Source organism: Xiphophorus hellerii, chromosome 8, assembly GCF_003331165.1.
Source record: "Xiphophorus hellerii strain 12219 chromosome 8, Xiphophorus_hellerii-4.1, whole genome shotgun sequence".
In the NCBI taxonomy this organism is placed as follows: domain Eukaryota; kingdom Metazoa; phylum Chordata; class Actinopteri; order Cyprinodontiformes; family Poeciliidae; genus Xiphophorus; species Xiphophorus hellerii.
The window spans coordinates 18,318,942-18,332,843 of NC_045679.1; the positions used below are offsets into that span (position 1 = coordinate 18,318,942).

At 37.2% G+C, this 13,902-nt stretch overlaps 1 protein-coding gene across 1 annotated transcript; it reads right to left on the bottom strand.

Annotated features, from left to right (window-relative positions):
* Positions 1-1,559: 1,559 nt before the first annotated feature.
* nop14 (NOP14 nucleolar protein homolog (yeast)) lies at positions 1,560-13,144 on the bottom strand. The gene is made up of 19 exons (XM_032569898.1): positions 12,990-13,144; positions 12,105-12,287; positions 11,357-11,491; positions 10,893-11,034; positions 10,460-10,611; positions 10,047-10,184; positions 9,838-9,960; positions 9,616-9,747; positions 9,218-9,530; positions 8,968-9,098; positions 8,808-8,893; positions 8,574-8,709; positions 7,289-7,390; positions 6,892-7,045; positions 6,639-6,798; positions 2,316-2,463; positions 2,080-2,198; positions 1,812-1,967; positions 1,560-1,724 (listed from the first exon to the last, which is right to left on the bottom strand). Exons 2-19 carry the CDS (start codon positions 12,285-12,287, stop codon positions 1,628-1,630), a joined length of 2,607 nt encoding a protein of 868 aa, XP_032425789.1. The 5' UTR covers positions 12,990-13,144; the 3' UTR covers positions 1,560-1,627.
* Between the last annotated feature and the right edge of the window lie 758 nt (positions 13,145-13,902).

A 13,902-nucleotide genomic window follows, 5' to 3' on the forward strand; every position in this document is an offset into this window, starting at 1 on the left:
ATGAACCACTCAATGCAAACTAGAAACAAGGATGTACCACCTGGACAAGGAAGCTTTTCAGCTTGTATCAGTCTGAACTTAAATCATCCAACTGGATCAACTGGCTTTTTATTTGACAGTTATCAGACAGAAAATAAAGTTGTGAGAAAGGGGTGTAAACATGTGGCAAGGGTAAACATGTGACTTGAACCTGTGACGGCTGCACTGAGAACACACGGGTTGTGCTTTACTAAATAAGCTATTGTAACCAGAAAATTAAACAAATAAAATTTTAACAAGGTCAAATAGATGTTAGTGCAGCTTCACACTCATCATCTTGTGAGAAAGCAGCACAAAACCAGTGAGTCAGACTATCCCCTTGACAGCAGCAACATGCGTTAAAGTGTAATGCAAAACTAAAAAGCTGTTTAATTAATGATACCAACAGACCTCTGTTTTGTGCCAAACCAGTCAATCAGTCTGGCCTTGAGCATGACTGTCCCACTTGTACATTTTCACAGAGAAAATAGCCACCATAACATGCTAAACCTTGTTCCATGTTATTTACATACATGTCATCTGCTGTGTGCTGGTACGTTCATGCCATCCAAAGGATGACTCTCTGTGATTGTTGTTGTTCACCAGTTGAGTCACGGCTTTGCTAACAACATATTGAACCAGCAGTCAAAGAACACGCAGAACTATCAAATCACTATGCATTTGCTCTTCTCAATCTGTCAATTGCTTGGCATCTCCGGAGATGGACCACCTAGAAGAAATCAACCCAAATTAAGCTTCTGCTGGAAACTAGAAAGCCAATGAAAAGATGCAACTGTGGCGAATTTTTTAAAGGAATTTAACTGATGCAGACTTTCCTGCACTCCCAGATCTAAAACTGCTGTAGGGAGAAAACAGTTCTGGTAAAATTATCTTGTGATCATTTTACAGCCTTTACACTGAATAACAATTACTTCAAAGTTGGAGGAAATTTTGAACTTTCATTGATATTTAATAAAATTCTTCAGCTGTAGAAAGACACCAGATATACCTAATATATTAGGTACATTAGGTCATATACCTAGTATAAATTAGGTATGTGACCCAAAAGTGCAAAATTACTTGCAGGGTCGTACACAACTCATATTTAAAAATTTTGGGCTTCTGTGAGACGGATTTAGTTTTGAGTAAACCTAATTAGATTATTTGATTACATTATTTAGATTATTATTTACAAGATTACTTGAATTTCTCTGCAGTGGGAAATTGAATATCATAGATTCACAATCATTACCTTTCTGAAACATGATGGTCGACACACATTCATGACAAATTATGGAGTTTTATCAATTTATACTGCCCCTGTTCATCCAGAACATTTGAATAGAAATGCAGTAAAACAGCGGTGTCAATTATTTTATGAATTTGAGCTTATTCTAATGTATTATGTTTGTTGACAGAAAAGCACCAACAATACTTCTTACCAAATGACCCGCATGAAAAAGTCTGGTAACTCTAATGCGAAATCATGACTTTCAATCAGCACAAAATGTTTTCATGAAGAAGGAAAATTTAAAAATTCCTTAAAATTCAACAAAATGTTTATTCCACAAATATGAAAAGCACAAGATTAATACTATAATTCTGGATTTCACGTTCTCTTCTTCCTTTTCAGAGCTTTCCATTCTCCCTCCTGAGTGGCTAAACTGCCAAGGAGCTCCTTGACCTTCCTCTTTCTTTCTGCATCCCTGAAACACAACATATTTGAACGTGTTAAAGGTGTTGCAGTGCTTTGGCTCACATTCATGCACACGAACGACGAGTTTCATCCGTACCTGTTCATGACCTCGTTGAGCTTTTCTCTGGCCAGGAAGCGAGAGTCCTTCCTGATCTCCCTCAGAGCTCCCTTGAACTCCTTTTTATACTTGTGCTTTAGTCGCTCCTTCTCTCTCTCCTCTCTGGTGCTGCCACGCTTCTTTCCATAGTCCAAGCTGTTAAAAAATATACATTAAATCAAAAGAAAAGCAGATGAATATGTATTTACCATTTTTTTTATTGTTAAACAACAGGATCTGGAAGGAAGAAGTCTCTCTTGACGCTTACACTTCCACAATCTTTGGTGTAAACAATTTCAGGGGAATCGGCTTCTTCTTCTCGAAAACTAGCCGAGTGTGAGTCACAGAGGCGCTGCTGATAGCGTCCAAGATCTCGCTGTGATGCTCCTGCAGCAAAACAACAAACACTATAATTAACTGAAAATACATGTACACAAAAGATAAGGACACAGAGAGAAAAAACTGAAGGGAAACTTTGCTTCATTGAACCAACGTGCTTCTAACCTGTAAAGGACTGGGTAACATTTGTGAGCAAAGATGCTTGGAAAGAAGTGTTCTGATTGGCTGGAAGATGTGCGTGAAGGAGGTGAGATCTTTGTAGAGCAGGCAACATCTCTTCACCAGGTCCAGGCAAGTAGACAAGCAATTCAACCTAACAAAAAAAAAAAGCTATGCAGTTAGGTATCAGACAAGTATGACCTATCCACCTACATCCTCTCTTTACATATTCAACATCTCCACAGGACGATTACCAAGTGTTTCTTCCTTTTTGCCAAGGGCAAAAAAATAATAATTGCATACACTTCCTGTTTTTATATGTCTATTAATAGGAAGTGCATGTGTGTTTTCATCTGACATGAAAATGTTTTATCCACCACTCTTACATCCTTCTGACAAGTCAAACCCAGTACAAAATAACTATGTATGGCAAATTTAGAAGTTACTCAATCTTTTGGATCAATTTAACATTTAAAAAAAAAAACTTAAAACTTAGATAATTTTGGGAATTGCAACTACCAAGGTTTAAACAAAGACATTGACGGCAGCCTATTAGGTTCTGTACACATGGAGATGAGCGCAGTATATTCTTGTAAACAAGTAAAACAGTGTTTGTGTCCACAACAGCAAGCTGCAGGACAACAGAAAATTGTGCACTAGGTATGCCGGGCCAATAGGTGATGCTATAACATTGCCATAGAACTGCAAAAACACACACAAAAAAAAACCAGAACAGCTGTGTTGCCAGGTTTCTGTTCAATTGGGCACTATTTCAATTACCGTAGTTTCAACACTTTAGACTGGAAAACAACCAGTTTGGGCAGGTTGTTAAAATGTAAATTGCTTTTCACAACATTTGACAGGTTTTTAGAGGTTCAGAAGAAAATTATTTCAAAATAGCTGTAATTGTGTGGCAGAAGAGCACAGTACATGTACGTTTAATAAAATGTGTTCCTGAACTCATATTACTCATTCATTTGAAAATGTGTAGAATCTGTCGAACATGACATCATCAATGATTAGGAGACTTTGGTTAATCAAGTGTCACTACTTAGTGGTATAGTAAAAAAACATCATGATTTAAAATGGCATAGTGCCACAAATAAAAAAAATAAGTCTTATTGTGTTCCAAGAGTGGAGTCTTTTGCAGTCCCTATGGGATCTGGTTCTGGTCAGAATATATTAAAGGTATGCATGTATGTAGTTTTCCATAATGAACAGGACAAGCATATTCATGCATTAACTGTATAAATATTTCTGTATAATTTCAATACTGTATGTGCGTAAGTGCGTCGGGGTGTGCGTGCGTGCATCTTCATCATTATTCGTTTAGAGACAATTTAACCTTCATGCAGAGTACACTCACTGACTCGTTATTTAATCACTCCTGCAAAAACGACTACAGTCGCTGTCCTTTGCAAACGCAGCAGCTGGTGAGCATGTGTCTGAATAGCCAAAAGGAATGCAGAAATTAGAAAATAACTGGGCGCTGAGGTGTGAGGACGTGCAGAAATGTATTCACACGGTGTGAAGGAGATCGATGCTTTCTCTGTCTTCGACAGAACGTGTGAATCATTTTTACAAGAAAATACTGGAAACATGTTTTTTGATTAAATTTACATATTTTGACATGCACAGAAATGCTTAAAGACAGAACGGTCTTATTTTAAATGATTAAAAGATTTCTTTTTATCTAGCTCACAGTTTTCATCCTCATTCGATGTAAACAAATAAACAGTTACAGAAATATGTTTTTTTTCTATTATTTCAATGCCTGAATCATTTTGAGCATTTTTATAATTTAATGTTTCTGACTAATATTTATTGTTGGGTACAAATAAAAATGCCCACTCTCTCAAAGGGTGCTTGAACGTACTCCACTGAAGCCTGTTTGCAAGCTTTGCTTTGTGCCCACACACCAGCTGCTGTGTGAAAGCACGCCTGTGACTCAGACTTGCACGAGGGGACGCTCTGAGCCACAAAGTGTGTGCTGGTAAACACAGCATGGTGGTGTATCTTAGGCTTTCACATCCACACTGTGTCAATGAAAGTCGCTAACTGGATCAATACAGAGAAACGCGCAGACTCAATCAACAGCTGGTTGAAGGAAGGTGGGTGAATGTTTGTCCTGACAGAAAAGGAACAAATATGTATTTTGGACTATAATTACAGTCTTGTTTCAGTCTCAGTTTTTATCTTCCATTACATCATTTCATTTTTGTTCTCCTGATGGTGTGAAACTCTGACACAGATATGTCTGACTGCTCTGTTTAGACTTTTTCATTATTTGCATACTTTAATCAATAACTTGCACAGATTACAAAATGACCAATGGTAACTGATAGGTATTTTCCTTTCGAACCTAAATAAAAGAAAGAACCACAGACAACGTATATGAATTTTATGTAGAGCTTTTGCAAAAGGAGAACGCTCTATCAAAACCTCTCCTCCGATCAGTTCTACAGAGCGTTCTGGTCTGCCCTCACAACAGCTTCTGTTTTTATTGTCAAGAAGGACAGGCAAGGGGGCAGTCAGGAAAAACAACAGAGGTCGTAAAGCTTCTAACCCAAACATCTAACAACCCAGGTCCAGATGTGATATCTGATCAAAGGTCTGAGCCCGGTTCAAATCTCGGTCAATACTGTCAAGAAAACAAAATACGACTGTTCACAGGTAGTTACTAAATTAGGAGGTGTTCTTGCAAAAGGGTTTAAGGTCTGAGAAACTTAGTGTTATCTATTTCTCGTAAAGTTGAACAGACAGTAGTGACCTCCAGGTCATTTAAAGAAGAGAACACTTTAAAAAGAAAATCACAAAGATCTATAGACTTAATGTGAACTAAAGTAAGAATAAAATGATAATACCAAAAAATCTCTAACAGTAACCCTGACCTGTTACCAGTGGTGTTCCACACAGGCCTGTCCTCGGCTTCCTTTTTTCCCCATATGTAATCTCGTCCCCGTGGTTCTGATTTGACCTTGCCTCTCTCTGCTTTATTTGATTGTTCAGAGAAAACAGACTATTTTTTTTAAAATTACCCCAAATCTTGATTGCAGTTAATAGATCATTGGCTCATTCATCACATCATAACAGTAATGTACATGTAAGTATTAACACATTTTCTTTTGCAATATTCTGACTCATTCTGCTTGTCTATATTTAAGCCCCATCATCTGTCTTCATCAATATCTCCCTCCAAACAGAGCAACAACTCTAAAAGCTCTTAGATTTCTCATTTTGGTTCTTGCAGCTCCATTCACTAAGATTAACATTAGGTCTGTAGCCTGCAGAGGCACCAAAACCTGCCTGAACCTTCTTTGATCAAAATACAAACAGAATATTTGGTGATAAAAACAGATTTCTCAAAATGCCCACCATCTATCAGGACACATCATGCATGTCCTGACTGACTTTGTTGCTATTAAACTAAAATGTAAACTAAATAGTCTAATGAATTAGAAAAAAGGGAAAGCAGTGTCAAAATAGCAGTGCTAGCTGCAATCTAGCTAGCACTGCTTTAGCCATGCTCTGGATCGACTTTTAAATATGATGTCATTATTGTGGTTGTTACTGCCACCTAGTGTCTTGACATAGCTGTTACAGCCCCTGTACATTTTTTTCCAAAGATGGGGAGAAAAACAGCAATCATTTGAATGATCATTTTTAGCTGAAATCTTTTATAAGCTTGCTCCTTCACATTTATCTGAAGTCCTCAAACATAGCACTCCATTCTGAACTTTCCTTTTATTTTTCCTCTTGATCACACCATGTAAAATCTTTCAAACACTTTGCTCCCTGGCTCTGTAATTCAATCCCTCTTTCTATTTGAACCATAGTTTCTTTCCCTTCATTAGAAACTCACCTTTTTGATTGGCTTATTCCCAATCTTTACATTCACCAAATGTGCTAAACCTAATTTTATTGTATGCATTTTATCTATAAATGCGTATTTGTTGAATTTGTTTGTTCTGAATGAATGTTTTCTTAAAGGCAACTCTGTCCTCGATACAACCTATATCTGAACATCAACTCTTTTTTTTTTTACATACTTATCCTTATCTGAATATTTAAATTCTTACCAACATTTTTCTGGTTGTCTTATTGCTAACAGAAGTCATAAAATGTTCAAAGGGATTGCATCGGGGAAAAAAGTCAAATAGGTGGCAGTAGCTAAGCATAAATACCAAGGAAATGCGACCTTTCGTTAACGTCAGCTACCATCTTTCTTTAGAATTTCATTTGACTGATTTATTAAAGGAGATGTCAAATTATTAGATATAAGCTGTCAACCTTAAAACAACTTGACACACAAGGTGCTTTAAGTCTTACCTGTAGTGATCTTTGTTCAGATCACTTTTGAGTTCCAGCTGCTGGGTAGCGGACAGCGGGAGGTTTTTCTTGCTCCAGCTGCTGCAGGACTCTGAGTTAGATAACACAAGCAGATCACTGTACTTCCCTGACAGCCTGAAGGGGGGCACCACCATGCAACCTGAAACAAATAGGCAAAATAGGTCAGATCTGCTTCACCTCAAAACAAAACTTGCAAGGTGAACCAATAGAAGCTTTAATAATGTGAACATACCTGTAGAGGCCTTGTCCTGCACAGCCAGATGTAAAGTTCCACTCAGGAAGTTGATGAGCTCCGGCAGGAAGCGCTTAGAAAATGAGACGTACTCCACAGCCAGACAGCACAGCACTAAACCTGATGTTAGGTCTTGTAATGATCTCACCGGACACTTAAAAGCACAAAATACACACAGATATTTGTTGCAGACAATAAGCATTTTGGTGGGAGTTTGAATAGATCCAGTAGAACTATTAGTTTAGAAAATGTAAAATATGTTTCAGCTCTATACATGGAGAATTTCTTCTGGTCTAAAAAATATGAAGCTGAAGTTTTACTTACAATTTTACATATGATAACAAACAAACAAAAAATGAAAAAAATCCAGCCAATAATCAAGATGCAATTGTCTTACCTTAGTAAGGGTCTGGCTGATAAAAAGCAGGGCAGGAGTTGTGACAGGATGCCTGAAGTCTGAGGTTGGGAACAGCAATGCTGTCACTTTGAGGTAAACAAGCTAAAAATACAAAACACAAACGAGCTTTGACATAGTCTGGTAGAAGCACTGGAGATCAGTTTATTATTACTGCTTTGTAACTCTGGTTTTGCATAACTTTTAAAGAAGGTTTGGATTCAAAGTTTTGTTAAAAAAATAACTTTTCTTGAAGCCGTAAGAACATACACACCACCAGGAGACTCTGAACCAAAGAAATAAATTCTGTTTCATCTTTTTAGTTTCTGAAACATTCATTCTGATACTCAAGTTTTTATTTTCACCCATTAAATGTGGCTTTTAGAAAACTAAAACCATTATATTTAAACCTTTAAAATACTACAAACATGTTTAACAGCCAGCAAAATCTCATTAGTCACAGTTTACATTTAAACCACCTGTATGGAAGTGATCTTACGAAAAAGGCATCTTTTTTCCAACCATCACAGACATAAACACATGGAGTTTGATAGTCTCTAATAAGATTTCAAAAGTTGTTTGCTTCTGTCTGCTGAAAAGGAGCTTTTCATCAACAAACAATTCACCTGGTTTCTATGAAATACAAAGTATAAATATGTAGAAAAGCAGCTCATGTTTTAACTCCAGTATAGTGGAGGATCTGTGATGCTATGGGCCTTTGTTTCCCCATAGCATGGAAACTTATGGCACCATAAACACTGCAATACAGTCCATTGAAAAGAAGTTAGCATTGGGTTTTTCAAGACGATTACGATCTAAAACATGTTGCCAAGTAAAGCAGCTTTTGTGGATGTTAGACTTAGACTTGTACTTTATTGATCCTTTGGGAAGACTCCCTCAGGAAATTGAAGTTACCAGCAGCTCCCAGGCAAAAAACAAAGATAACACACAGTAAGCAAAAGTGCAAAAGAATACAAAATACAAATTAAATACTAAGGTACACACCAAATGTGACTAACCAAAACCTTAAATTATGCAAGAAAAACCTTAAATTATTCAAGAAACAAGGAATAAGAATATAGAATATAAGTAAATATAAATACAACACAAAAAAAATTTAAGAATTTGGCGGATCGATTGACCAGTGATATCGTATTGCACTATGTGGTTTGACCTGATAAGTATGGAGAAAAGTTATGACCCAAAGACCAAAATCTTGTAAAAACCTGTCAGAAACTGAAGAAAAAGCATAAGGGAGGAAGTCAGTTTTCTAGTTAATAATTCATACCATGTCTAATGTGGGAAAAGCAGCATGACCTTTGACCTCAACTGCCTCCTCCATGCTGTGAGCAGCATCTCCGAGGATGCTCTGCATGGACTTGCCGGCTGCTTCAGGAAACATCTGACACAAAGCGTACAGCTCCCTTCAGAAAATAAAGAAGAAAATGTGAACAAATCAATTTTTTCTACATTTTAAGCCTAAGATGTAAAGTAAGGAAAGAAAGTCACTTTCTGAACTCACGGAATGAGTTTATCTATGATGCAGAGCTCTGGTGGACTCCTTGTAGCCAACTCTCCCATGTACTCCATTAGAAAGCCCACAAGTTTCTGAGAAAAACGAAACAAACAACTTAAGTTCACGCAAACTTCACTAAGAGAAATTGTACGTTTCGATTGCATACCTGCAGCTTGAGCTTATTGCCTGCAGCCAAACTAGGATGGTTGCACTTCTGAGTCCTGGCCATGATGAGGCGCTGGTTGTCGGGTGTGTGACCGTGAAGCAAATCTTTCAAGTCTTCGTAGCTTTCAGGAGCTAAAAGAAGTAAGAAATTTTTAAACTCTTTTGGAGAAGAAGAAATCTTGATGAAGGCCTCGACTTGCCCATGTACATTTGTAATTGAAAATAATCTCTAGTAGAGTGAGAGCAGTCACCGGTGAATGTGTACGGGAGCTCTGCTTTGGCTGCCTCCTGCTGGGCCTTCAGCTCCTCTCTGCTCAGAGTCTGCTGCTGCCTGGAAATGCTCGCTTCCTCTTCCTCATCGTTCTCCTCGTTCTCACTTTCCTGTTCAGACTCAAGGTCAGAGTGACCGTCTTCATCCTCTCCGCTGCCCTCTTCTTCCTCTTCTTCCACATCATCATCATCCTCTTCATTTTCGCCCTCTGCCTCTGAACCCTCTTCCTCTCCAGTCTCTCCCTCCACTTCCTTGTCATCTTCAGTCTCTTCCTCAATGTTCCATTTTCCATCCTTTTCAGACAGAAAATAACATTTATTTACAAATAATTAAAAAAAAATCTTTTAAAGCCCACCCCTTTGTTTTGAACTGAGATACCTGATAAGCGAGAGTTTTCTTGTCGTTCTTGTCCAAGACAAAGCCGTCGTTCAGGTCGTCGGCAGACATGTGGACTTGACTCTGCACACTGGCCCCGTCTTCATCTCCCATCATCCTCCTCAGACGGTCAGCCTGAAGAAACATAAAGCAGATCGAACCCGTCGCATAAAAAGGTGCAAAAATAAAAGCAGTAATGACAGCTAGAGCTATTGCTGCATTCACCTCCAGTTTCTGCAGTTTCTCCTTCTCCTCCTTGGCCAGCTCCTCTGGGGTCTTCATCTTCTCTGAGGGTTGGGCCTTCATCTCGAAGCCGAGCTCTCGGACCATCATGTCGTACTCCTCCGGCTGGTAAACCCGAACAAGAAGCAGAAATCAGAGGAGGACTAGGTGTGAGACAGAAAACTTTCAGGGTTTATTTTTTTTAACCATACCTTTGCTTTCTCCTCCGGTTTGTCGACGTGTTCGGCTTTGGGAGTTTTCTTCACCATCAGAGCCTGAATGCTTTTCCAGTCCTGATCCAGCTTCTCCGTCAGCTCCTGGGCCTCCTCCTTCTGCACCTGACGCTCCCTCTGTGAACAGATGTCTGCATCATTTTCCAGGCCTCTCCAATCTCACATTTCAGCAATGTTTAAAACATACATTTAAAAGGGATACAAGGTAAGTAAATGAAAGAAAGGAAGGCATGGTCAAATAACTTTTAACCTCTGTGAAGGAATGCTGTGTAGAACATAAACACCAGGGAAAAGAAATCACTGCAATCATTAGTTGGAAAAAACATAATTGTTATTTTGCCTAACAATTAATCATGTGCCGTTCTATCAGCATGACTGTGGAGTTGGCTCACCTTCTCCTGTTTGGACTTCTGGATGAGCTCCTCAATCAGTTCCTGTCTGGATTTGGCCTTCTGACCCCCCTGCTCATCCTCCTGCTCCCCCCCAGATGTTTTCTTCCTCAGCAGACCCCCTCCGCCTCCAAAATGGGAGGCGGTCAGCTCAGCTGGTTGTCAAAATAAAACACCTTTAGTAACAAATCGACATAACTCACACGCAATAATTAGATGATGGGAATTTTCAAATGAGGCGAATTTACATCAGTAAATAGAAAACAAACAAGAGAAAAAAAAGACCTGCATGCTTATAAAGTATAATGTTTCCATTATGCAAAGCAGTTTGAATTGATTTGTTGCTGAACATGTGGCATCCAAATAAACTTTCCTTTCCTGAATAATCCATGAGCTACATAACATTTTTCTAAATGTGTTTGTGGTTCGGACTCACCTGATAAAAGGCCTTTCTCCTCTGATTCATCATCACTACCAACAGTGTCATTAAATTTCTCAATTTCAGCCAATGACTGGCCGTAATGAGTCAGTTCTTCCTCCTCATTCAGGTTGTAGACGTCTCTCTTTCCATGGGAACGCTAAAACCCAAACACCAAAGTAAAGAAATATGTCAAGAGTAGGTGACAGTAGCATTGGAGAAAGTGTCAGGTTGTTGTGGCTGTATACGGTTCTATCAAGCACTACTACTTATTCAATGAAAACATTGTTAAATATGTCTTATTTCTTAAATCTTCAATCATCCAGACAACAAAGACCAGACAAAATGAAAAGATTTAGTGCCAATATACAATAAGCATTTATGCAGGAAAGAGATAATTTTCCAAACACAAATGTTCTTACTTTCTGTGCTAAGTCAATAAAAAGGAATCAAATCCAACCTGTCACCAAGAAGTCACCAACCTGTCTTTCAATGGCAAACCGTTGAAGGATTTTGTCTTCTGGAGTCATCTTGGCATCATATTCTCCAAGGCGTCGATCAATGAATTTGCTAGACTTGTTTTTCTGTTTGTATTCCTTCAGGAGCGTTTCTTTTCGCTGTAGATTTTTAAAAAAATGTTAAAAAAAACGAAATAATATCCTTATTGTTGAAAATTTCAATCTACTATCTACTTAAAATTGGTTTGTTATTCAATTTGCTTCAACAATCCTCTCTCAACATGGCACAGTGTTAAATTGATGGTGTGTATGTAAATCCACATCCCTCTTTGTAAATTTTTTATTTCTTTAAAAAAACAGAAAATTATAAAACCATTAGCATTCTAAAAATATTTTTTGGTTTTCTCTAAATGTTGCATCATGTATAAAACTGATTTTTTTTTTTTAAAAAAACTTGTACTTTCCAGAATTAATGGATAATCTGTCAAGTTTGTTAAGACAAGTGAAAGACTAAGCAGCAACAAACAGATGATGGTAAATGTTGTAAATAAAAGGTTTGTGGCATCAATTTTTTCTTTTCAAATATGTTTCTAGCAAAATAAACAACTATATCTTTTATATAAAAGCATGTTAACAAAATTCCTCTTATCAAAATAAAGAAATAATTTTATTTAAATTACTACACAACATAAAAGAGCAAATCATAAATGAAATATAAATATTAAACAGGCTGTAAAAATTAAACAAGTCAGATAGTTGAGCTGTTTCTCACCTTATTGATAGCTTTGGAGCGGGATACTCCTGGCAGACCCACATCATGTTTGCTTTTCCTCCCCAGAACATCAAACTTCTTTCTGTTAATTTTCACCTCAAAAGGGTTGTTTTTTATCTCACTGGCTGCTTTGGCTTTACGGACCTTGTCGGCAAGGTTCTTCTTTTTAGGAGCCTTCCCCATCTGTCGTGGTGAACAAACAGATAATCACGCATCAATCATTGACTTTTCATATAACAGAGTTCATAAACTTTTTCATCAGTAAACTCTGCAATTCCCTATATTTTCTAAGTTCCATGTCTTTTCTTTTTTGCCCGGTTTTCAAATATAAGTACACCAGTTAAAGGCAGATATTCTTACAACAGTCAGACTAATCCTGGATTCTGCAGAAAAGAACACAAAGTATGAAGGAAATAAAAAGGATGGACGGATAAAACTTTAACAGAATGCGACAGATATACAGGAAAAACTAATATTTTTTACATATTTTGACATACTTATCCGGATCTGGGAAACTTACATCATATAAGCCTTTTCTGACTTGACCAGCAAAAATGAACTCTGTATTTGTGCTTCCTTTCACAGTTAATGTGTTAGTTTTTAAATAAACCTTAAGTGAAAAGAACTTTACCTTTCTTTTCTTCATTCCCTTTATATAAAGTTAACAACACAATTATCAACTTCAGTCCATAATGTCAATGTGGCAGGTTATTGACGAGATTAAACATTAAATGACTTGATTTGCTAAACTAAAATACCCCTTAGGGGAAACTAATGATGTGTATAAAGAAGTTAATAAACAAGAGAGAAAACAAGTGTTATTTTCAGCTACGGACTTCAACAACTTGTAAACAAACAAAATCTCAGACAGACAGACATGTTTACCTTAAGGTCACAGCAAGGAGTCGAGTTATTAAACTCAAGTGGATAAAGAAATCAAACAATGAGTGCGGACAATTTCATATATAATTGTTTGTATCCACGTTTTTTCACCAGGTTTCCATTTTCCAGCGTGCAGAGGGGTCACAATGCCGAAAGTACTTCCTGTGGCATGTTTCCAACAGCGCCCCTAGCGTCAAAAACATGTCTCTGCGTCTGTCTTACTTTTTACAACAGTAAAACTTTGTAATGAACATCGACATTTTCACACTCTGGTAAACATTTGGAGGCTTCCTTTTTTTCTTATAATTCACTTTTTAGGTTTATTTAGAGCACTTGCCAAGTATATTGCTGTACTAGTAAGGCAACTAAATTTGTATTGTTTACATTTTTAGTTGTTTAAATATACATACTAATCTTTACTATGTTGTATTTTCTTTTGGGACTAAAAAAAAAACTAAATTAAGCAAATACTTTGCTGAAAGTTGCAACAGTGCTTGATGTTGTTTTTGGGTAGTTTTATTTTTTGTAAATAGATATTGTTTAAATATATTTTTGGGATGAAAGGGGCAGATATAAGATTTTTTTCTTCTTTCTGCTGCCTTTCATTTTATTGACTTGTATATTTTTGCTATTGTATATAATTGTTTTGCTTTTAATTAAATGAATAAATATGTGCTAACACACAGCAGATACTTACAGGCATAATAATGTAAACAAACTCTCAGTCAACCTTGTAAGGACTTCAAATTTAATAAACCTAGCATGTTTTGGTTGGATGATATGGGCTTTGATTGGGTGTTATCACTCTACTACAGTAGCTTGGCAAAGTGCTCACATGCCTCTGTTTTTGCTCACATTTTGTCAGAATGCAATCACCAACCTGTATATATTTCCTTGGGATTTTATGTGATAGACC

Coding starts and splice junctions, on each gene's coding strand:
- nop14 (XM_032569898.1), bottom strand. CDS start 12,287: ATGGGGAAGGCTCCTAAAAAGAAGAACCTTGCCGACAAGGTCCGTAAA. Junction 8,894..8,967: donor GCAATAAGCTCAAGCTGCAG/GTATGCAATCGA, acceptor CGTTTTTCTCAG/AAACTTGTGGGCTTTCTAAT. Junction 1,968..2,079: donor ACACCAAAGATTGTGGAAGT/GTAAGCGTCAAG, acceptor ATTTTTTAACAG/CTTGGACTATGGAAAGAAGC.